The sequence below is a fragment of the Melopsittacus undulatus genome, chromosome 13 (genome assembly GCF_012275295.1).
Source record: "Melopsittacus undulatus isolate bMelUnd1 chromosome 13, bMelUnd1.mat.Z, whole genome shotgun sequence".
NCBI classification, from domain to species: domain Eukaryota; kingdom Metazoa; phylum Chordata; class Aves; order Psittaciformes; family Psittaculidae; genus Melopsittacus; species Melopsittacus undulatus.
Window position 1 is genome coordinate 8,363,324 of NC_047539.1, and position 25,254 is coordinate 8,388,577.

Here is a 25,254-nt window from a genome sequence, read left to right on the forward strand (position 1 = left end):
GCTTGTGACAGGACATCCAGACCCATAGCAGCAGCATGACCATGGTCTTGACTATAATCTCCCTAATTGCTTTCTGTAGTCTCCAGTAGCAGCTTGCAGGATTTTAACTCTAGCACAATGACTGTCAGCTCTGGGAGAGCTTTGGAGGCATTGCACAGGAGGAGAATGTAACCAACTAGGAGGGAGGTGGGTGAGACCCAGCAGAGATGACTAGGAGGATTGTAAGGTCCGAATGACAAAAAGCTATTAAAAAGGTTTGTGGTTGTTGGCAGATCAGTAGAGGGAAGCGCAGTGAATGTTTGAAGCCTTTAAACACTACAGAATTATGCAGGCTGACACCATGCATTATAAATAGGAGTGGACTGGAGATGATCTAGGGATAATTGGGGGAGCTGTTCCTGGCTGACTGTGGGAGCCTCCTCTGGCAGGGATGAAAGCCCCTGTCACTGGCCCTGTTTTATACTGAGGGAAGTGCCTCAGCGTTCCACCCGGGACCTGCTCAGGGTTTCAGCAGTGAACTGCAAAGCTGCATTCAGTATGCCAGTGAGGGAGCGAATGCAAATTTCCTCCTTCTCTCTCTTTTGGGTGAGATTTATGCCACCTCCACATGCACAGCCTCCTGGCAGCAATAAATCACAGAGGGGGAGGGAATGCTGCAAGGAAACGGTTACCCTACAGTTTCTGTGCGAGGGGCAGGGAGATGGGATGTGTTGGGATCAGCCATCCGCTCCCAGGCAGGTAGCCCTAGCATTGCAAACTTGGTCTGGCACATGCTCTCCCTCCTTCCCATGCTACACTAGATATCAAACCCCCAGAGCCTGGGGATTTGCTTTTTAGTCATCTCCTTTCCCTCCCCTCCTGTACCAGTGTTGCCCCAGTACCCAAGGCTGGGATGGAGCTGTCAACGTCATCTTGGCAGACAGGTTTATTAGAGAGGAGAACTCTGTGCCAAAGCCCTCCCTGGTACGTGATGAGCATTGGCTGCATCACAGACCTACAGCTCATCACAGATCTGTATCAGCAGTCACCTCTTCCATTGGGACCCCTCTCCTTGGGAGCTGTCAGTACTGCTGTCAGGTGTCTTCACCTCTGTACTGCAAAGCAGAAATGGAGGCAGGACAAAGCCACAGCTGAGCACTGCAGGAAGGTTCTTGGTACTCATACCAACCCTGTGAGGCACCAGCTCAGTGCTCTGCTCCAGTTTGCAACTCCTTAGCAAAAATGCCCAGCTGATCTGATAAAACCTTGTCTTTCCCCAGCAGCTTCAGCCACCTCCTAACCTTACCTTGCAGCCTCCCTGCTCCTGGGACTCTGGCTGGGCAGCTGTCAGGGACAGGAAACACAGGAGATGCTGAGACCCCTTCACGCTGGCCACAAGCAGCAAGCACAAGAAGACACAAAGGGGACAAGTTCCCTCCAGTGCATCATGCTGAGCTCAACACGCTCTGCTCCCCACTGCCCCTGCAGCTGGCAGGGTTCAGTCAGGGGAAAGAGCCCTTCTCCAGAGGATCTGGGTTCAACCTCCAGGAAAGGCATTTGGCTGCTGCCTGTAAGCACCTGACTGGTTTAATTCACTTTCAGTGCAGAGCTGTGACAAGCCCCCAGCAGAACTAGGGCAGCTAAAAATAGTGCACAAAGAAAGTAATTTGGTTAGGACTGAAGTGATCTATCTCAAAGCAAAAATGTACAAAATGTGGTCTCATCAGGTCAAGCATCAGAAAAGGAGCAAAGGTGTGAACTAGTCACAGGGCTTAAGAAAAGCAGCAAAATCTGAAGATATTGCTAAACTCCACAGCAAGAACAGCAGGGCCTGTACCAGCATCACAGGGAGGAGCCTGCTCATTTCTCCACCATACGCTGACTTTACCTTTACTGTCAGTCTAAATTCTGCCAATTATTAAATTATCCAACATGCAGCAGGAGTGCAGCTCGATGGGATCCAAATGGTGTCACTACAATTATGGTAATTATCTGAAAACAAGCCAATTACTCCCTTCCTTTTCGTGCCAGTTGGTACCAACATAGCAGCTGTTCGAGGCAAATTTGTTACCGCGTTACTGTACATTTGCTAAAGGTTGAGGTTGTAGATTCTAACCCTCTTTTAAATATTCAAAATGCTATAAAGTCGTGGTGTGTATAACAAAGTAGGATTCTTTTAAATGTTGGAAAGGGAGAAATTTCTTTTATATGCCAAGAGAACCGGTGGGAAAGTGATTTACTAACGATTGCTGGCTGGAAATGTGTACTTTGCAATCAGCAATAGAACTGAGCTATAAATTAACCTGTGTCAGCTTGTTACCTCTACCCATATAAAATGAGTTAAATGCAGACGTTTACTGAGGATCTTATACATTTCCCTTTCTCCAGTTTTGGCATTTGGGATGCTCGACACATCCAGAGGCATCTTGCAGGATTGGCCCCTGCATTGGATTCACTTTCAGCAACTCGTTCAATTTGTCAAGTGCTTTGGCTCATTAAATCATGTGAGAAGCAGCAACACTTTTATGAAGAGTGAAGGCAAAGGATGGCTCAGCTCTGCACATATCCCTGTGAGCACTGCCCCAGGCAAAGCAAGTTGGGCCAACGTTGGGCAGAGCTTTAGGAAACTCTTAGCCCACATGAAGAGGCTCCTGAAAAGATGTTATCAGGTATCTTTCATTTTGAACCTGTTCATATGAAGGACAGCCTTGCTTAGATTGGTGAAGGTTTCACAACACACAAAGCCCACCATTTGCAGCTACTGCCAGAGGTCCAAATGAAGCACCCTTGGGCCACAGATTAATGTGACCTCTCATTTTGCAGAGACCTTCCTTGTAGAAACTAGAATCTTCCACCTCATGTTTGCTACTGTATCCTCCCTTGAGCTGACCTTAAATTATTTTTCATGTGATGTTTTGAAATCTTTGGCTTTGATGTGCGTAAAACATTTCTTTCAATAAATGTCATGAGCAGATTAAAGAAAATTAAACGGCGGAAAGAAGAGATAACTACTTTCTGGCTTGAACAGCATCTTCATGACAACCGCATGAATCAGCTATGAAAAATGTGTGTTTCCCTCTTTGTGCTCATGGTACTTACCAGTGGGTTATGTTTGTATCTGTTGGCTTAACATACACCCCCTGCATCTGTAATTCCCTGCAGCTCATGTGCAGCTACACAGCCAAGGCACAGGGCAGAGCTTAGGTCCTGGGAGCAGGTTAGTGGCATTAGCCTGCTGCTTTGCTTGAAATAATTAGCCTTGCTCACAGATGACCTTCACAGCAAGCCCTAAAGGCTGACAGATTTGGGTCTTACTGGAGCAACAGAAAAGCACATTTCAGAGTGCTCCTTCTTGAGAAACCTCTGCTACTCACTCCACCATCAGTCCAAAGGAATTGGAGCTGGGCATCATGGTGCCCATGCACCTGGAGCAAGGTTTCTCACTGCTACAGACCACAGGGCACAGATGCAACCACGTTCCTGGACACCCCTGGTACCTCCCTGCTATTCTTAACTGATACTATCTACTTTCCATTTTCCTTTCACAGAAGCTCCCTGTTGCTGTCAGAGTGACATGCCAGGACTCTCTGTGTTTGGGGTTGTGACCAGTTCCTGCTAACTTGGCAATATGTGAAATACCACCTCTTGCAAGAAAGTGTAAGTGCACTATCCCCTACTGATCACCACTCAATTCTTCCTTATTATTTAAGATTTACTTATTACCTCATCCTTTTGCTTCACATTATTTCCACATTTGTTGCCTATTAAAACTGCCCAGCTCAGGTTTCTCCCTGTTAAGCAGCAACAAGATACCAAGCCAAAAGAATTACATTTGATAGTGTGGAAAAAAACAAACTTATAAAAAATAATCCAGGCAGTCCCTTGCCCAGTTGTAGCATTAGATATGAATGAGTGTGTAAACAGGTTTCTGCTTATCAGTCCTGCTGCTATCTGCTGCACACAAACTGCTCAGCCCCACAAAATCCAATTTCCAAGAGGTTAGAGGAGGGAACTGTTTGCAGAAGCAGAGCAATACAAATCTCCAAAGCCACAGCCCTCATTACGCTGATGTTAGAGAGAGAAATGTCACTTGACTCCTCCTGGCACCCAAAGGTGATATTTACTTTTGTGACTTTGATTAGAATCAGTCCAGCTTTGCCACCAGATTGTTTCTTCCCATTTTCTCATGCTTGTGTGGTGGATCAGTGAAAGCAGCTGAGTCCCCTCTGCAATCATTGTACCCAAAGCAAGCACTGGGGGTCTGCAGTGCATCCTGACCCTATGACACAACCATCCCCTGTTTATCCCACAACAGCCTGGAAACTTGAGTTGGAAACACCGGTCACACACTGGCAGGAGAGAGAGGCACACAGCCCACTGCCTCCTGCACTGTGCTCTGCACCAGGCATGCAGTGAAAGGGAGAGGTCCTGTGTTTAAACCTATGCTGTTTTGGGCTTTTGCCAAGACTGGATGCGGACAGCTGCAACTGAATGTTGCAGCTCAGTCCTGGAGGAGCTGAACCCTCTGAGTGCCCTCTAGCATTGAGGAGGAAGGAGCACAGCATGGGGGATGCTGTGGGCTGGACCCTCTGACCTGGCTGCTGTAGGTGACAATGGGGAGCATACAGCAGCATCCAGTGGCAGCACAACTGTGAGGTGCAAAAGACAAATGTGCCTCAGCTCCTGATGGAAGCACAAGGTTTTTGTTTATTTCCAGATAGAGTGATCAGGCAGCCAGCTCCTCTCCTGACACCCCTGGAAACGGTTGTGGCCCAGAAGTTCACTGCCTCAGTAAAAATGCAAACTGATTAGATATTCATAGATACTCTTTCTTGATTAGCTCACCATTAATATTTCAGTGTCAGAACTGGATGCATACTGCCTCCCTGCTCTCTTCCTTCCTGCTTAATTAATTTTGACCATCACTGACAACAGTCTCCAACAGATAGCAGAAATTGAAGTGGGCTGTTCCATGACTTTGCTTGCTGTAAACAGCTATTTGCAATTCCTTTTCATACATCACCCACTCAGCACAAAGAGACCGTGGTAGCAGAAAATGAGTCTCCCTCATAAGGACTTCAGAGCTCCAAAAGAACATTTGCTTATTTGATACAAATATGCAAAAAGACAATGCAGTAGGCACAACTCAGCAACAAGATTTGTGTCTCACCTCATAATCTGCTGGCTGCGATGCCAGTAAAAAAATATAGAAAGGGATAGAACTGTTAATTTCTCTTTAAAAAGAAAGGGCCTTTGATTTAAGGTAGCTCATAAAAGCCAGAGTATTGCCCAGCTGTGAGGGGTGTGATAATTGCAGCAACCCCAGCAGTAGTATGAGCAGCTCACTTCATAAAATGCAGGCTGCACGGCTGCCTGATGCACAGCACACACATCCACAGCTGATAATACCACACGCTGCTAATAGTCTGTTTGATTTTATTGATGTGCTCAAGATATATGGGGGCAGAAGAAGCAGTGAAGCACAAATTATATAGCAGCATTTGTTCCAGCCCAGCCCAGGGGACTGTCTGCATTTATCTGTGCTCCTCCTGGGCCCAAAGGGATGGGAGCTAGCCTGCATGACAGGAGGCCAGTTGCCACCTCCCAGGTCCACATGGTCCTGTAACAACATACACTGGGATTGCTGTCACCATGGGTGACCTGGGACCAAAGCAGCACTGGCTTTGCAGAAGCAACATTTTTGCCTTTTTTTGCAGCCACCTGCGCTGCATGCTGCTGCTGCAACAGCCCTCTGCTGCTGGACATGCTCCACACCTCCATCCATTGCAACAGCCCATCCCACCCTAACCTACAGCCTCTCCTTTCCCAGGGAATACACTACAACGGTGATCCAAGGCAAGCAGAAAGGCAGGAGTGACATGTTGCAGCCTTGCTCAGCTCCCTCCCTTCCACACAGTAACTCAGGCTGTTAAATGCCTGGCCAGAGCTCACCATCTGCTTCCAGTCTTCTAGGAATACTGCTGCATAATTCAATCAAAAAGGAGAAGATCCTTGTTTCACTGAATCGTAAGTCACTCCTCAAGTAATTATATTTTTATATCCCTACCAGGAGCAACAGGGGCTGTTCATTTTATCAGCTTCAGCAGCCAAAGCCATGCTCTGCCAAGGTTACGGGTGGGAGAAGAACACTATTTAACATTTCCTCAGACATCCAAGCCTTACCCATGTTTTTAGGTTTTTGGTTAGGCAAGTGAGTAAAGCCTTTCAGGACCAAGGCCTTTGTCCAGGAGTGCTCTTATGGCAAAGCACAGAAAATGTGCCACTTGGGCCAGAAGAACTGACCAAACCATCAGCGTGAAGCTCATTCCCAGCAGTGTGATTATGTCAGGTCTGCTCTTCCAGGGCAATGGACAGAGCTGCTTCTGCAGCATAGCAGTTGCTGCTTAACCAGGGAGCAAAATCCTGTTTATCCTAGCAGCTGGAGGACACATGGGGTTGCATCCCCCCTCATGCTGCCTTAGATAGGTCAGATGAGATTAGTTCAGGGGAAAAGCCAACCAGCTTGGCCCATCAAAAGTGCCTGGGATGCAACTCACAGGACTCAAAAAACTGAAGGAGTCTTTTGAAAAGATCCCAAATGGTAATCTTCCTGGAACCTTTTGTTGCTCTTTGGGGCAATTTCCCCATGTTAGACACTTCCACTATCCCACAGTTTGCACCCTTTCCCCAGACAGCCATGCCTTAGCACCACTGTCCTTTCCTGGGTTAGTTCTCCACCTGCTCTTTCACTGCCCCAGATGTTGAGTCTTTTAGACAGATTTATTCCTGTGACTTTGAAAAGGGCTTCACCATGTTTCCATCTGTGTTTACACTCAGTGCGGGATAAATTTCTCCTCCTAGCAGATCTGTTCCTTACCAGCAAAGAAGTACAACTCAGCACAGATTCAGATGGGAAGGCAGAGCAAAACATTTCCAAGCTAGCACTCACCTGGGAGCTGTGCTACGTGTCCACACAAGGACAGAGACCTCTGCCAGACTACCTGCATTATCAAACTGTGCAAGAAGGAAGTGGGATCTGGCCCAGAGCCACTGCTCACACATCCACTCTCAGGTATGGTTCCCCAATTTACCCAGCACCTTCTGCCAGTTATTCAGGATACTGAAGCCAAATGCTCATCTAGAGCAAGCAAAGCAGGACTGAAGTGCTCCACATCCCAGTGCGAGGTCTGACCCAGGTATCTGGGACCCTGCTGGCCAGCTGGGGCTATGGTGCTGGAAAGGCCCATTTTTTCTGACCTTCACAGCTCCTATCTCTGTGCCCTCTCTTAAAGCAGGACTGGCTGATGCATGAGCACAGCCTTTTTTAACTGCCTGGGCAATTTGCAACACAAAGGACAGTGAGCAGCTGCAACGCAGATTTATCACCTTGCTCACCAAGGCTAGGCCAACACATCTCCACTGTACAGCAACAGCAAGGCCCCAGAATAACTTTCCAGGTGAATCTACAGATAGTGTGAGCTTCATCTAATCTCAGGAGGACAGATTTTGAAGCACATAGAGGCTCACTGCTTCATCCTAAATCTGGCATCAACTTTCAGGTTTCAGGGCAGCATGCTGGTGCTTGACAGATGGCTGTATGTGCTGCCCTCATCGCTGTGTCCTGACGGGTCCTTGTCCATCCCCACATTCAGTTGACTGTTACATTAGTCAGGATCCAACCAGCCCAGCAAACATTTATATCTGACACAAAAGCCAGAGTCTGTTTTCCATGCTGCTAATATTGGATTAGCACATTGTAACGGGCCAAAACCTTCCAAAATTGACAGACACAACAAGGGTTGGACACTGGGGTTGACCAAAACTCCCTAAAATGCATGCTTCTCTTGAGCAGACTGAACTACAAACTGCCTCTGAGTCCTGAGCTCCCTGTTAGCATTGAAGAGAATGGGAATCTTTTTCTCAGCATTACACCACACAGTCCAGATGGATGAGTCAATAAAGATCATGCGACATTTATGTAATTGCTTCAGGATGCATAAAATTCAGCTGGGAGTTCCGTTTCCCATAGCAAAGGAGGATATTCAGGTGGCCCTGGAAGGGGTTTGCAAGGGGCTGTCTCCATCTTCCCAGCAACAGCAGATACAAACATGAGCCAAGCCAGGGGAAAAAAGGGAAAAGCCAAACTGTTTCTGAAGGGAAATACCACCTGAAGCTCACAATCACATAGCAAGGAGGTAAGGAGACACGCTTCTTCCCAGCACTGTGGGCATGCAATAAGCAGGCTGGGGAGCCACTAATGACAGCTGTTAAGTGATAGATGCTCTGAAGCTTTGCAGGAGCTGGTTTATGATGTCCTTTCTGTGCTACCAGCAGCCTGAACTTAAATGGGAAGAAGGACCCTCTCATGCAGTGGTTCTCTCCTGCAGTAACCAACAAGCACAGTTAAGATCCACAAAAGATGAACAATAATCAAAGCCATCTCTCCCCAAAAGCTCATGTGATGTGAGAGAGCTTGCTAGGAAAGGTATGGCTGGAAGAACCTTCTGATAACACCCCTGAGCTCCATGCTGGTACCTTGGAAATGATAGAATGAGAGTAAATGCCCTGCATTGTAGAAGAAGGAGCAACAAACTGCCTGTAAACTGAATGGAAAGTAACACAGACAAAGGGAAACAAATTCCCTCTAGAACTGAAGTATAGATTTTCCCATCTGAAAGATATGGCTCTGGCACAGTGCTGGGATCCTTGGGGCTGGCCTGTATTTCCTCAGAGGCTTTGGAGCCTCAGTGGCACTTGTTCTTTGTTGTTCCCACTTATTACAAAGCACTGTTATTATTTACAAAATGTACTTTTTATGGACTGTTACTGCATCCAAATGCTGTAACTGGCCTAAACTCAAATCCCCAGGAGAACTGTTGAAAGAGAAGCAATTCAGCCACATATTAATATGACAAGGATTTCACCAGATTTAAGGCAATAGGAAATATGTTTTGTACAACAGAACTAGTCCTTTCTCACAGTATAAAACTGCTCTTTTTCAATGACAGCAATGAAAAGATATTGCTTCTGTCACTGATGTCACTGGAAATGTATTGCCCTTTTCCAAGAAACCAGTGAAAGGACATGGCTGGTTTATTCTCTCAATGAGGCTACTCATGTAGAGAGAAATACCCTGCCTCCAGCATTAGCCCAGACACACTGCTCCTGCTGTGTTCCTTGCCTGAAGGGAGGGCAAAGGCACCAAGTCACAGGGTTTGTGCCAACTGGTAGAACTGTACCTGAAAAAAAGCAAAGCAGAGTTTGAGAACTAAAGAGAAGAAAGAAAACTGTCCAATTGTTTGATGGAAATGAATTCATAACTTCTCTCATGGAAGGTGAAGTGGGGCTCAGCTGCTGTACAGTGCAGCCAGGATCTGGCCCCTTCCCCTTCAGCAACTCTGCACCTTGTATGAGATGAGCTTAAACCATGGGAAGGCTAATGTACCCTTAACCTGGCTGTTAGGAAAGCTGCCAGCCCTTCTCCCTTTTACTGTGAAGTTTAATGGTCTGTCTCTCCACTGAAGATTTTAGGTTTTCAAAGTAAAATGAAATGGTTCTCAAACCAAGATGATCTGTCACATGAATGTATGCACCAAAGAGCATGGAGAAATTACTTTTTCAGCAGGAACAGAAATTTCCTCCAGTGAAAGGCCGAAGTTGAGTCGATGTTTGTGGTTCCACTTTCATGCCTGTCGATCTGCAGATCTGGCAAGTTCATTTTGCTCCCTTGCAACATACTCCCAGGTGACACCTCCCACTTGGAAGGTAGATGGAAAAAAAGTCAATTGTCTGTTTCAACATGGGAGTTCATCAAATTCTCTTGCAGAGACTGGTGGAATACCATCATCTGGGCTTTGGTGCTGGTGCCCAGCATCTCCACAGTGCTGCTCCTGGGCACATTAGCCTAAGGCTCAGGATGGTTATGGCTTTTACTGAGCTGAGTTCTGGAGCAAAGTGGCAAAAAATGCTGCAAAAGTGGATCTGCATCAGTGTGAGTGAAAAACTTGAGAGCACACATAAGTCAGGCGTAAGCAGTATTGGCACTGGAGCAAAGCACCTCTCGGGCTGGGCTGCAGCAGAGGCCTGTCAGCAGGCTCCTAGCATCAGACATGTATTAGTTGTGTCAGGAGCTAGTGGGAGTTCACTGACTGAATAATAATGTGCCAAAGGCAGTTTTCCAACTTTGCAAATGTAATTAAAGAAAGCAGGGGGAAAAATTATTGCACCAGGGTAGGAAGCAGGGCTTCCAACGGTGCTGACCGGATCTCTATTGCAAGGATGTGAAATACTGAGGGGAGAGGGTGAAGATAGCAATGAGGAGCTAAGCAGTGATGAGGATCATGCAATTACAGCTGTGATGGGAGCATTGCTCTTTACAGAAAAGGAAGGCAATGGGAAAACAGAAGTACTGTCCTTGTGACTCCAGGAGCTGGATCCATCCCCAAGGTCATGTTTTATGCTGCTAGTTTCATGTCCGAGCACTTCACATCAGGACTGGACTTCGCTTTATTTTTGGCACTTCTCTTGCTTAGACAAACCTTAGAGTTTTGAGCAACCTTTCTTGGATAGCTGGAAACAGCTTTATGGCAACATTTTTTAATGCTACTCCGGTGATTGAACATACTCAGCATCAGGACTCAGCATGTTTTTCAAGACATTACTGCCACAAGAAGAGGGACCGTGTGGGCTCTGTGATAAAAATGCTATTTTTAAAACAGGGATGGGGGAAGCTTTGGGTGATTTTAAATCAAATCAATGGCTGGACAACAGGGCGCTACTTCCCCTTGCCTCCGCTGCCAAGTTCCTCTTCAGATTCCCAGGGCTGTCTAATGACAAACAATCCTTGTTGTCAACAGGATGGGGCTCCCACCACAGCCATGAGAACACTCATCAGGAAACTGGTTATGGGGCGGCCCCTGCCCAGGCTGTGTTGGAGCAGGTGGAAAAGCTGCACAAACTGGGACTGGCTCCCCCTTTTCCTCAGCCATTCCTGAACATTGTTAGTGTTGGTTGCAGCACTGGTGACACAACCCAAACTGTCCCCTGCCTTGGGCAGGTGGCTGCTCTATTTATGTCTCCTCAAAGAGGTGCTGCAGGGACCATGCTGTGACTGTGCCTGCACCCTGGGAGCAGTGGGCATGTCCCCACTGTCCAGCGGCCCCTGCAGCGTCCTCAGACATTGCTCTCCAGCATCCCCAACAGCTGCTGGTGCCATTATTTCAATCATGACTACAGGTACGTGGTCACCAGAGATCCCATCAGGCACACTACAAAACTGCCTCTCATGGTAGTGACAGCAGCAGCAAAGAGAAGACTCCCACAGTGTTTTTAATAGCAGGTCAGCAATTACCAGGCTACAATCCCTCTATTTGCTGCAAGTGTGGAGACGCTAACAAAGCTTGGAGGACCCAGGCAGCTTGGTTGTACACCCTCTTGGTGCTGTTTTTATCTAAGTTACTAATTACACATTACCTATATGTCACCAGGCTGATCAATACTAGTCTGAGGGATCAATACGGATGTGGATGACAGTGCTGTGTGCCATTCAGAGCCTGCACAAGTTGGACAAAACACAGCACCATTGATCCCAAAGGTAGGCTGAGATGCAGTGTGGGACAGGAGGCACAATGGGGACAGTGACCACACGTTGCCTTCCTAAGTAGCACTGTGACACAGGCACTAAGACAGCCTCCTGGCCAGGGACTTGCCACGTCCATGCTAACTGCAGCACATGACTGCATCTCAAGGCTGGGGCAAACCTCCCACCCATCCTGCAGCACTCCATTGGGAATGGCACATTCCATTTTAATCTAGGTTGCTTTTCAGTCCTTGGAGCACAGTGTGTTTAAAAGATTCACACTGATCTGAAAATTGACAGTTCTCTTGACGTGTTCTTACCTGATGATCAATAATCACCAGCTACTTCAACAAGCACAACGTCTCCTGCATTTTGCTTTGCTGCTTAACTAACCAAAAGCTGAGACTATCTCTGTAATGCCACCATGCTTCTGCCAGCAAGAGGGATCTTGGCTGCAGAATGCAATCACATTTTGCAGGAAGAAGCTCTTGGGACTACCATGACATTTGAGATTAAAGTGCAGCTAAGTAAGGGAATTGCATAACTGGGAGTTTCTGCCTGTCGTGCTGGAGTCTCATGACTGTTCTGATTCTGTCGTAGCAATGCTGGGAAATTACTCTTTGAAACCAAAAGAGCCTTAGAAAGGCACGGGCAGGTCAGGGTCATTTGCCCTCAGCACTGGGTTTGTCTTGAGCAGTGAATTGATGGTGGTAGGATTAGACACAGAGCAGCGTGGGGCAAATGTAAAACTCTCCCCTAAGGCTTCCCTCATGCTCAACTGTGCTCTCAACAACATGCAAAGCTCTGCAGGCTCCTCCTGTCAGCCCACTTCACAGGCATGTTTCAGAGCCCAGGGAAAGGATCAGCAGCTGTGGGGCAGCTGAGGGTGCATCCAGTCACTAACCACTGCTGGAGCAGCCACCACTCACCAGCAAAGCAAGAGCCCTTTTCCTGAAAAGCTCATGGTGAAAAGCTTCTGAAAAGCAACACCATCCTGGTTTTTATTGAGGCCTTAGGGTAGCTAAAGGAGCTGTGGAGGGAGGCTGCTAGTCCCTGCTGCCCGCCTGGGAAGACTTGGTACTTTTTCTAAGCAGCAGATGCAGTCCTCTTTAGTGCCAGTAGCTTAATCCAACAGCAAACCCGTAATCCTTCTCTTAGTCCCACAAGCCCCAAAAGCAGAAAGCTGCCCAGATCTGCTGTTTGATGAGGTTTACTCAGCCTCAGTTGCAATCTCAGTTTCCAACAGGAGCAAGCCTCACTCCCCTGGAAAGGCCATTCCCATGGGAGTGCAGATGCTCCTGAGCCAGGGAACAGAAACGGTCCATGCTGGAAACCCAACAGAGGCTGCTTTGGCTCTCAGCACCCTGCAGCCTTCAGGACACTCCTCTAATGCAGTGACACTACTGGGGCCTGTGTGGCCTGCAGTAGCTCAGAGTGGAGCCTTGGGGCAGCCCAGGGCATCACCAACAGTTGCCCTTGGGTGAAGTCAGTGCCTGGGACACTGTGGTGGCCCCATGTTCCTTCCAGCAGCTTTGCCACTGGCAGCTGCTTGAAAACTGGCCTGAGAGCTTTGCAGAGAGAAACTGTAATGTCCAGCTATAAACTGCAGGCCCCTGGCACAGCACCCAGAAGCCACCAGAGAGGTTGTACAAACACAGCCAGTGCTGGAGAACATCCTTTCCTTTTCCTTACAGCAGGAAACATTTCTCCCTGGATACAACTCCTAATTTTAAAATGCCAGCAAACAGGCTTTTGCTGAAAACCAACCGTAGCAAGATACCAGCTTTACTCCCTTTTGCACTCCTTGTCCCTGGCGTTAGCCCCAGGGCCCATCTCCATCAGCAGCAATGGGCCACAGCTGGAGGTTGGGGCCACCCCCCCCACCCAACCCACATATAAATGGGGCCAGCTTGGCTTCCTAAGCCTCTTCAGAGGTGCTGCTGAGCAGGTTTGGGAAGAGGTATAGTAGAAATTTAATTTTAGTGAGCTGGCATCACACTTGGGGAGCGAGCTCTAATCTCTCAGGCAGCTTTGCCTTTGCCTTTAGGGTGTGAGAGCTGAGCAAATGTTCTGTCTTTTCTCCTTTCCCCCTCTCCGTGTTGCTCTGCTGTTCATTTACCCTTCGTTAGGAATCATCCTCTTGTCATTTATGTGGCTATGGTGGGTTGGTTTTTTTTGTCTAAGGGGTGGATGCCAGGCACCAGGAATCATATGTTCAGCATATGGTGGCAATTAGCCCGGCTCTGAACCCTGATGGCATGTCTGTGTCTGCAATGAATGCTCTTCTCTATCTGTATAAGGTTTTTATCTTCCTTCCTTCTGGGGCTAGAAAAGGAGCAACTTGGATCTCAAAACAGCAGTAAAGTGTTTGGGCCCTTGATGTGGGGCTGCTCTCAGGATTGATTCCTGTCTGGTTCAGCTTGGCCTTTGCACCTGGATTTATGTGAGTGTGGCTCAGGGAACCTGTCTGATACAGCACAGAGACTACAGGGACTGATTCTGGATCTCCCAGTGCCTCTGGTCATGCACCTGGCTCTTTTATTAAGAAATTAGAGTTAATGTTCTGTAGTGTTAAGCTTCTTTATTCATGCCTATGGTTCTCTGCAAAGCATCTTGAGGGTTTTTTATGGAATGAGAAAATGGGAGCAAAATCTGGATTTCAGGGGGCAAATACCAGGGCAAGCAGAGGGAAAATGCTTGTGGGACGAGCTGTGCTTCAGGGAAACACACTGCAGAAACATACTAGAGGAACACAGCCCCCTCCCATTGCACCACTGGCATCTTGTGGTGGTTTTGGAGGGGTTCCCCTGGCAAAGCTGCTCCCTCCATCAGAAAGGTGCTTTACCATGGGCTTGCTTTGCTTTTCTACTTTCCCATATAAATTCATCTACCCTAAACTCCCTGCTTTTTTCTATTAGATAGTGTGATTTAGGGGGAGGAGTTTATCTCCCTGTCACCTGGTTGCAGCTGATTTTAAATAAAGATGAGAGGAACAGGGAGAGAAACTGGGGGAGGTGGGGGTGGGTGGGCAGCATTTCTGAATCCAAATACATTAAGCCATTTAATTCTGTTGACTCAGGGCTGCCTGGCTCTGAATAGGAATTAATCCACAGTGAACCAAAATTAAAAAGCACAATACAAAATGCTTAGCGAGGCACTGCCAGGGTTTGAAGCCACCCATTAGCTTGCTTGAACATACCCAGTAAATTTTAATTTGTCAGTAACACTCAGAGCCTACAGTTTATTTACAGCCTGTTCAATATTACCCAAACCCCTCAGAGAGCCTCATCTGTATTTATCTGCCACAGTCAGTTTCCTTTCCAGGGACTCTTCCTAATCCCTTGCTTGCCTCTTGTTGCAGGGGCAGACACAGCAGTGATGTGCCACCCCCCAGGCAAAGGTGATGCGGACCCCTTTCTGTCCCACTTATCCCCTGCACAGGAGGCCACCCTGAGCCACATCTCAGTGACCCACACCATCCCCATGCTGGGGCTAAGATCTACTGGCATGGGCCTCCTCTGTCCTGCAGCCACCAGCCAGCACAGAAGGGTGATGGGAATCTCCGAATTCTTGCCTCCAAATGATGCACAGGTCAGTAATAATGGGGTACAGGCAGGAGCAGCTGCCTCCATGGACCCACAGCCTAGCTGAGCTGGAGCAGCCAAGGCTAACAGGCCAGGCCTTTCCATCTGTTCCCAAATCAGCTCCTGCTGCATGAGCCCTGGTGAGGAAAACATGTAACGGGATTGCCCTCCAAAGCAGCTTGAATGCTGCTGAGCAGATAAGGAAGCCTAGCTGGCCCCGAGGATTTCTCCAAGGAAAGGAGTTTGTTATCAGCCACAGACATGATGGGCAGTTTAATCTCCTGTCATGGCTTATGTCCCAGTTGGGGTGGTTTGGTCCAATGCTTTCAGCTCCCAGAGATGCGGCTGGGTGGGGAGAAAAGTCTCATTTGGGATTTGTCCTTCCACAGCACAGGGATGGACCCGCCCCAGCCGCCTGCCTTCTCCCATCTGCATTAGCCAATGCAGCATCAAGAAAGTCATTTTCAGTAGATTTTATAAGGATGGATGTAGGTGGCAATTGCTAAATGAAGGGCCACTCACTTTTCTGCCACTGTTGGTTAGAGTTTGCAAGCGCCTCTTGCTGCTGACATACAGGATGCTGTGAATGGCCAGGCAGCATCCTGAGGAAACCCCACTTTTCAACCCCAAAGAGCAAAGTCCCCATCACTTGCCTGCTGCTGTCTGCATGTAGCCAGCCAGGGTGCAGACTCTCCTCTCACAGGCTCCACCAGGCAGCAGGACAGCGACGATGGCCAGCAGCGAGCTGAGGGCCAGCAGGGCACAGCCACCTGCACACAGCACGGCACTTGTCTGAAAGAATATGGAGGCTGTCAGCAAGGTGATCCCCCACAACCAGCACAGTGACACCACCCCACGAATTCCCCTCTTCAGGTAAGAAGTGGAGCCTCATCATGGGCAGCTTATCTCACCTTCTCCTGTTGCTTACACCTTCTTCTATTGCTTAAATTCACTATTAAGTCTTAAGCCCATGTTTCACCTGATCCTAGGGGTTATTACTCTTTGGGCTATGGCGATAATAGCAAATGTATTACATGCATGAAGGGCTATGTCACTAATACAAGTGCCATTAGATGCCTGCGACGCATGTCAGTGCCTCCACTGAGAGCTGAAACTTACCTTGTGACAGTGCCTGCTCCTGCATGCCTGGCAATTAGAGGGTACTTTGCCAATGATGCTCCACAGTGGGGAACCTACTACTGCAAAGGTTTCATTGCAGCCAGATCTGCTGACACAGCAGGCTGCTTCCACCCCATAGCCCAGCTCACCCACCTTCAGCAGCCCTCCAGCCCTTCCATCCCTGCAGCAGACATGGCTTTGATTTAGCTTCTTTTGCAACAAAACTGGGTCATTTGGGACTGTTATTCAAACCCAGCCTCACTGGAGGCTATAGGAGTACCTGGCAGGCAGTTTTCCCCTGGGGGCAGAACAGAGGGGCAGTAAAAAGGGAGGCCAGCACAACCTGCAGCCTGTCTCCCTGCCATCACCTGGCAGGGGTAGAAGCAATTTTGCTATTTAATATTCTGGCTTTAAGATGCAAGCTGCATCAGCACCTAAAACTGGGAAAAGCACTAATTCATAGCAAACCAGTTGATCTTTGGTATGGGCACCCAATTGTTGCATTGTCACTGTTTCTGTCCCCCCTGCAGGTTACACTTGTAATGGGATGGCACTGGCAGCAGGACAGTCCCTACACCAGCAGTGACACATGCCAGCCCAGCCAGGGCACAGTGTGGGCCAGGGCAGTGAGGAGATGTGTGCTCTTCCTCCCATACCCATCTCATGGCAGCGTTCAAACAGCACGAGGGTACCTCAGTCCCAGGATTGTGGCAGCCACATCAAGACCTGTCATTTCATGGCAAATTCCATGAAACACTTCTGGCTTTGGTAAGTCACTCTGCAGTAACATCCACCCCATGGCTCCCTAAGGCAGCACAGCTATTAAGAAAGGTCTCATCCCCATCTTTCTAATGAGCCTCATTTTCATAACCTGTGCAGGAGCTGCTCTAAGGAGCTCAGGTCCCTCCTCCACCTGCCTTTGTCCAGCCCTCTGGGTAGAAATGCACAATTTTCCTTTCTTAGGTTTCCCCTATATTTGAGTTTTTTGTTTACTATAGGAACAAACCCAATACGTGTTTCCATTTGTGTCCCCCTCACCACCACCAAAGACATAAATAATCTGCTAAAATGTAAGTTATGCTGAGGAACCACAGGCAGGCTCGGGGGGCAGAGGAATTGGGTTTACCCTGTGATGGAATCCAACCAGCTAAAAAATCCCTCCAGCATGCAGTGCTGCTCCAGAGGTCTAGCACTGCCCTACATCTTCCTGCTTGATTTACTGCTGAGGTGTTTGTAGCAGTTGTACTGGCTGGTGCTGTGGCAGAACCACTGGCTGCAGGGTCCTGCCTGGGAGCTGCCACTGCTCCAAAAAGAGACACACTAGTGCTGGCAAGTAACAGGCCAGGGAAGCACAGGCACCACCCTGGCACCCCAGTGCATCTTATTTATAGCTTATTTATACACTGCACAAGCAATGAAAATGCTGTCCCAGCAATAAATTAATTCCTGACATGTAATGTAAAAGGCACAAAGTGCAAACAGCTACTGGGAGAAAAGGAGAGGCTGTGGCAGCAGGTCTGTCTGCTCCTCCCTGGGGCCTTCCAAGCCACTGAGACCTGAAGAGACAAGTGCTGCTCCAGGGCAGAAGAGGTTGGGACACCCCAGCAGGGACAAGCACCTTTCCCCATCCATATTCCAGGAGGGACCCACAGGGATTGGGGTGGGATGGGGGACCCTATTACACAGGTACCCTCCTAGCTTGAGGTCCCATGAAGAGAGCAGCCAATCCTCACTGCTCCAAGGCCAGCAGGAAGGAAACGTGGACTCATAAAAGGATTACTCTGCCCAGTATCTGAATTCCACCCAGCAACCTGCTAAACCATCCTCCTTCACGAGGCCCATTAATTATTTAGTGCGATGAATTTTTCAGCAGAAAGGGGTCTTGTGAAGCAGGCTTGTTCCTCTCTTGTGTGAAGCACATTATTTTTAATGATCCATGTTCTTCTTAATTATGGTAGTGCAAATCCCCTAAAAGCTCACAGCTTCTGTTGGAAACAACCTATGAGCTACTAACCCCCACAGAAAGGTGCAAAGGTATTTTTGAGGACATACTGCCAAAACAAAGTGCAAACAGGATGTGTGCAGGTGTGTGTGCCACTGAAAGATGAGCTGGGTCTGGTTCAGGTTCTGCCATCAGTGTTCTTAGAAGCAGCAGCAAGACTGTGTGGTCTTGGGACCAACAGCACCCTGATGTGGTGTTGGCCAAAAACAGACCAAATCCAACCAGGCCATGGCAAAGGGAACTAAGTTCTCATTTTGAATAAATGTGTTAAAATTCATCTGGGCAATAGGTGTAGGTAAAGAGTGAGGTTTGTTTTCTGCCACGTGGGCCAGGAAAGCTGAGCCACAGAACAGCCACCAAGCAGCTCTGGGGGCAGAAGGGGTAATGCAGCTGAGCAGTTTTGCTGTGGGACATAAGGGATGGCAGTGATGCAGCTGCCCCAGAATAGGTGGCAATAGGGAAAGGTATGGGGCACTTCAGGACAGACTGTAAGAGACCCTGCTGTAAGCTGGTGGTCTTAGTCTGGTTCCTACGTTACACTGGTTCACCATTGCTAGAGCTGCTGAAACAGAAGGTGTGAACTTCTTTCCCTAATGCATTGGTATTACCTGCCAAAACACTGGATATGCTCTTGTAAACCAGAAACTTTTGGTTTTGTTGTAACCCTTCCAGGTTCAAATTCCTTGCCTGGGAATTGTCCCAAGTGCTCCTGCCCTGTACTGGAGTCATACCTGCAGATCAAACAGCTGCTTCTGAAGAAAAATAATAAGGCTTAAGTTTGAAGAAGTCCATGGAGCAAAGGTACCCAACAGTAGCAGCTAAAACCCTCTCCTTCCAACTGTGCAGCACCTCTCTGTCTCCTCCCTGTTTGTGCCTGTTGCATCTTGAGCAGAAAGGATGCAGGAAACAGGATGCAAAGGCTGAAACCCAAAAATAGACAGGGAGGGAAACAAACGGGATGCAACAAGGCCATCTGTGAGGGCCCAGCTCAGGCAGGGGAAGGAAAAAGCCCATTCATCACAACAGAGCACAGCTTCCAGTGGAAAACCAGCCAGGGAGAAGCAGGACCTCACTGCTTGGTGGGCTGCCTCTCCCCAGGCATTGCAGACCAATGTCTGCATGACAGGAGACCCCTGGGGAGCCCAGCAGCCCTGGCCTGTGAGCTCTCCTGCCTCTGCCACACTGGGAAAAGGCATAAAACCCTTGTCAGATTTTCTGCTCCCACTCCCAGTGAGATTAATTGTTTATCCCCAAACAAATGAATAGTCCCCTGGTGGGACTGTAAATATGCCTTTATGTGGTGTGATAAATACTGATTAACAACAATCCCCTACCCATTATTTTAATATTTTACAGGTCTGACACGTGCCATGACTCTGCCATTCACTAAGCAATAAATCTGCTGAGGATGCTGTTTCATCCACCAAAAAAACCCCCTCCAAATTAAAATGTCACACACTGATTATCCTGGAAAGAATAACTTAATATCCCTAATGAGAAGCTTTTAAAAGTTAACCCATCTTGTGAAGCCAGCAGCCATGGTCTTTGCAGTTTAAAGTGAAAAGGGCAAAGGGAGGAAAAGCTGTCTTGTCCAGTGAGTTAGAGCTGAGAAATGGTACCTGGTGTTTGGCTTGGCAGAGATAAACCAAGTTGGCAAAGCTCCTGCCATCACTGCCATCCCGGATGGGCACCATGGTACACAGAGCAGTAGGCTGAGGGCAAGGTTACAGACTGCTTGTGTATTTCAGTCCTGCTCAAGTGCTTAAGCATCTTTGCAAATGGGAGCAGAAAGTAAATACCCTAAATCATTAGGAAATAAAGCCATTGGCTAAGTAAAAATAGAAAAGAGTGAAAGTCAGAGCATGTTTGGCTTTCTGGGCTATCTGTTGAGGCAGAAAAGGTCTGAGAAACCCTGACTAAATGGGAAAAAACTGGCTGTAAAATCAACTCTAAGAGAAGAGGTTGCAAAAGTAAGCAAATTATTTTCTTCTTCCTTTTTTTTACATGCAGTCCCTTCTCATCAGAGCTCTGTGTGATTAAATATTTGTTAGGGAATATGTTTTGGGGTTAAACTGGATGGTGCTGTACCGGGAGAGGCAGAAACAGAATGGAAAACAGAGGGGTTAACATTGATAAAAAAGAAATTGGTGCTGGATTTGGGTGCTGAGTGGGGACCTGCACTTTGGGGTTTGCAGCAGTGCTGGCAAGGACCCAGGAGGCCACACCAGAGGTTGATGCTGGGAAGCAGATGTTAGCACCTGAGTCTGGATCTGCTGCATGGCTGCTGGTAGAGGAGAAGCTGTCACCATTGCCTGTTGGAGGGCAAATAAAGAGAGCTGAAAAGAATCAGTGCAAATACTCAGACTAGTATCTGTCCTCAGGGCAGCAGCAGCACTGGAGCAGCAAAGCTGCCTTCCATCCACGCCAGCACCCAACAAGGTCTTTGAGCTCCCCTGCAAGTTGCTGGTACCAGCACCATGTGGCTGTGAGGTCCTTCGCTCCTCCCATGCCTTCTGGTAAGTTTGATGCTGGATGAGACTGCCCTGCACCCGGAACAGTAGTGCCTTCTCCTTGGACAAAGGTGGGTAAAACCCAGGAATATCCACCTGGACACAAGTGAGGTGCCTGCCTCTGCAGGAGATGCTGAGTGCACAGGGGTGGGTGGATCAGGCCTCGCAGCTTGTTCCTATTTCCCCCACACAAATCACAGAAACAAACATCCGCCATCTGGTCAGCATTAAAGCGACGGCCAGGAAGAGGATCCCACACGTCCTCATCTTCTCCTCCTCAGCAATTACCTTCCTTTCAGTGCCATCTGAGAGCTTTCTCCTTCCTATTTGATCTTCTTTCTCCATCCTGCTCCCAAGCACATGCTGATCCCTGGCCAGCAGCACTGGGAAATGCTCAGACTCATCCAGTGGGAATGCATCCAACCTCCCCAAACCAGCCCAGCAGTAATGTGGAGCCACAGGCATGATGCTGTTAGGGAGGTGGCTCCAGTCCTCATCTCTTCCCCTTCAAATGAAGGATTTGGTTGATGGGTACCTGCCAGCACCACAGCACACACAGGGAGGTACCTCTCCCCAGCTCCCATTTAGCTGCTCGCACACAAAATTCAGCAAAATCCCCCACAGCTCAGCCAGTCCTGACCTTCCAGGTATCTTGCCCACTTCCAAGCTAACCAGGGCATTCAACATTAACACCAGAGGGGTTAATGCCCAAAACGATTCAAGGAAAAAACAAATGAGGCCCTTTTTTAATTAGGAAGAATATAAGAGACAGCTAATATGTCTGATTAATTATGGCTGTCTTTCTTCCAGTGCCACTGCATCTGGGGAAACTGGAAAGCAGTTCCTAATGGTACTGCTTTATCTAAGAGGATGATGGATAGTGGTGAAAGAGGAAAAGAAAGGGAAAAAGTAAGACATTAGCACATCAATGGTGTGCCTGTGACCTCCATCAAGGGATTCGAACCAACTTAATGAAATTTTAATTAGCAGCAAGCCGTGTGCTGTTGCTGGGTACCAGATCAGGCCTTCTTACCCGCACTCTGTTATTATCCTTCCTTGGGATAAGCCCTTTCCTGGTGCTGGCAGCAAAGCTGGGCTCATTGTCTTTTGCTGGGGATCACCCCATAGGTCACAAAATTCTCCCATCTGCCTTTTCCTTACAAACCCAGTGGAGAGGAGCCCAAAGGGAGTGGGATTTACAGTCTCAAGAGGATGGAGGGAATGTCCCACCATCAAAATATCTCTGCTATGTCCTTGCTACCCTGTGCCAGACTCTGAGCCCCACAAAGGGGAAATGCAAGGCCTTTCCCAAGATGCAGGGTTCAGGACTCACTATTTGTTAAGCAGGTTTCTGGTCATGCATGGTCATGACCCAGCATGAACTGGTCATCACTCTCATGAGCAGACACAGCTAAGCCCTGGCTGCTGCCCAGCCCCTGACCCTGCAGCTCAAGCAGCGACACTGTGGCTAATATCCTCCTCTCCACACCTTTGTTTAAGCAAAGCAGCTTCCATCTCCCCTTGAGAACAGAGTTGATAGAATTAATGCTAGGAGCAGTCTGTATTTTCAATCAATTTGATCTTCTGTGGCCCATGCGTAAGCTGGTCCTGCATCAGCATCCATTTCAGCCCAGCTTAATGGTGAGTGGTTCAATGGTCAGTGAGTCCTGGTCATGATTTGCTGTGTGGGCACTGAAGCATGGGACAGAGCCCAGGAATTAAGAGGTTTCTCCAACACCAGGTATTTTCTGTTCTGTTAACATAGGTCAAAAACCTCTGGGTGGCTAGTGAAGGGAGACAGTCTACTGCAAGGTAATATGCCTAAAGAAGAAGATGGTGATTTAAACGAATTGCTGAGCACTTAACACCTCTTGCCAAGGCTGTATAAGTGCAACTAAAAATCAAACTAACTGGTGTAGAGAGTAAGCTGTGAAGGATCTGCTCTCTTGGGAAATTTTTAGGATGAGGAGCTAAAAGTTGATTTCCTGATAATCCCAAATTAACATGCTGGCCTGATACATGGCCCCCAGAGATAGAGCAGACTGCCCAAGAGCCAGTCTCACACATGGCTCCCTGCTTAAGTGACATTGCACTCACAAAATACTCAGCTCTCCCTTGTGCCAGAGCCTATGCTAGAAATTATGGATTTTCCAAATATCTTCCCATCTCCAGGAGCATCCCATGTGCTTTTCACTGTGGAAAAAGGCTGCTGTGTAGCTCCACAAACCTGTCCCCACTGGGCAAACCTCAGATTATGTCAGGAGCCCAGCACTGAACTGACACAGTGAGAAGCCATCAATGGAGGTTTATGAAACCTTTCAGCAGGGTAAGCAGGTTTACTGTCCACTTTCATTAAGCTTTGCTCAGTCTTCTCAAGTCCTGCTATGGGCAAAAAAGCAGGAAAGACCCACTCAGGGAACTCCTGGAGCCTTGCAAAGCCTTCCCCCATGTCCTGAATGGATTATTTTGTGCTCTGCTCTAGCAGGGCATTGTTGGCTTCATAGGCAAACAGTCCATGTGGTTTTATCCCGAACATCATGGGCGGATCAGCTTTTTGTTATTTTAGATTATATGCTTGGCAAAGCCTGAAAATAATTGGAGACTATCTGGGAAAAATAAAAATAGCAATTTGAAATGAAGCAGCAGTAGCTTCCGAAGTGCAGCACTGAGACAGGAACCCATGAGCCAAATGCTCCCACTGAAAGCAAAAATAAATTAGCTCAGGATAAAGCACTATTTTGCGCGCACACAGTGATCTAGCACCAAAAATAGAGAAGTAGCGAGATGCAGTGAAGCATCTCAGAGTTCAAAAGCTCACCTGTTTTACCCAACTCTATCAGTTGGCCTCCCAAGAGCCATCTCTTCTCCCACCAGTGCTTGCACCCCTCAGGATGCCCCTTTCCAGCCCTCTCAGCTGCAAGTCCTCCCACAGTGGATCCTCCTTTCCCATTAATTGTTAGTGTAAGAGCTTCATTAATAAATCGCCTGTGGTCTCTGGGCAGTATCACCACCCCCATCCTCTCTCCTCACCTGGCTCCAGCCAGACCCTCTCCAGTTTTCCTCCTCTCTTGCAAGGTCTCAGTTTGGCTACAACATCTCCAGATGTCAGGGGTATTTTATTATATTCCACTCCATCAAATAACCATCATGATGCTGAGCACGGTGCAAAGCCTCAGCAGCCTGAGCAGTGGCAGGGTTAAATTAAAGGTACCCATGATATTAGAGAGCTGCAAAGTAATTATGAAAGGAAGCAGAAAAAAGCCAGCAACTCTAAGCAGACAAGAAGGCCCTCTTAAGAGAAGAAAGGCATGTTAATTAACCTCTAGACATGACTCAGAGCATCATTTGTAGCATGATTAACATAATCCCCCAAGTGCAAACACACAATTGGCATTAATGATCATTTGCAGGACTGAATGCTCCCCCACCCCTTCAGCGCATTTGAACAGGGAAACACTGAAAACATGGTAAACAGGCACGTTTGCAGGAAACAAAAAGAACAAGGTTCCCTGGGAATCGACATCCTGTTTGCTGGCTGCTCCCACTCCCTCCCTGTGTGCTGCAGGTGGACATCTTCCCCAGGTATGCTGTCAGCATCCTCCCCAGATGTGCTCTCAGCATCCTCTCCAGATATGCTGTCAGCATCCCCCCAGATGTGCCACCAGTTTCAAGCCTGAATAGCTCCTGAGCTCATGTGGACTTTTGCTTCCTTTGCCCCCCTCCAACTACAGCTTCATTCCCTTCTCACTAGCCTCTGCTTCTCTAGCAAAAAGCTGGTAGCTGTTTCCAAAAGCTCCTAGATTCCTGTCCACATTAGGCTCTTGGGTTTCACTTAAAGAAGCAGCTGCCCCCAAGATTGCTTGAAAGACTGGAAATGTCACAAGTTCTGTAAGCAGAGAAAAAAGAGCCACAATTTCCCCATCTCTCCAAAAAGGAGAATCTCTTCCTCGAACCTGTGGACAGGGCTCACAGCATTCAGCTCTGCCTGCCCAGAGCACTGAGGCATGCAGGTTCCGAGGGCTGCTCATGCAGGAAAGCAAAAGCTGCTGCCTGCCTTAGCAAAGCTGTCAGGGCTGGTTTATTATATTCCACCCCATCAAATAACCATCACAACAGGTCTTCTCATCCTCATTGTGGCAGAAGGCTGGTCAGGGAGTGCTTTCCCTGAAGGAAACTGCGCTGTTGTTCATTAATTATTTGGGTGGTATTAATAAAGGTGATGAGGATGTGTCACCAAAATTCCCAGTAAACTCAGCTGGCATCATAATATTCACCCCTACAACAGCCCAAGCTCGGGAGCTCAGAGGCTCTGCTTTACACTGTGTTCTGGATCCGAAGTGTTTTCAGAGGCTATTAGCTGGCTGAGGCTGTGTGTAGCTGAAGCTTGTTCAAATGAGTCAGTGCTGAGATTCATTCTTATCTTTAAAGTTTGTTATTACTTGGAAGTGTTTAGCTGCATTACATTTGCAAAAACATCTGAAC

General features: G+C 48.0%; 1 protein-coding gene and 1 long non-coding RNA gene across 2 annotated transcripts in view; one reads left to right on the forward strand and one right to left on the reverse strand.

The window, feature by feature from the left end:
• The window catches only part of LHFPL7 (LHFPL tetraspan subfamily member 7), a 62,358-nt gene that overhangs the window by 35,325 nt on the left and 1,779 nt on the right, over positions 1–25,254 (reverse strand). The window contains exon 2 of the mRNA XM_034068858.1: positions 15,795–15,933. Coding sequence (XP_033924749.1) covers positions 15,795–15,933 — 139 coding nt within the window. The remainder of the gene's footprint in view (positions 1–15,794; positions 15,934–25,254) is intronic.
• On the forward strand, positions 16,932–20,778 carry LOC117436885 (uncharacterized). Its single transcript, XR_004550216.1, has 3 exons — positions 16,932–17,028; positions 18,935–19,063; positions 20,644–20,778. It is a non-coding gene; the product is annotated as an uncharacterized lncRNA (long non-coding RNA).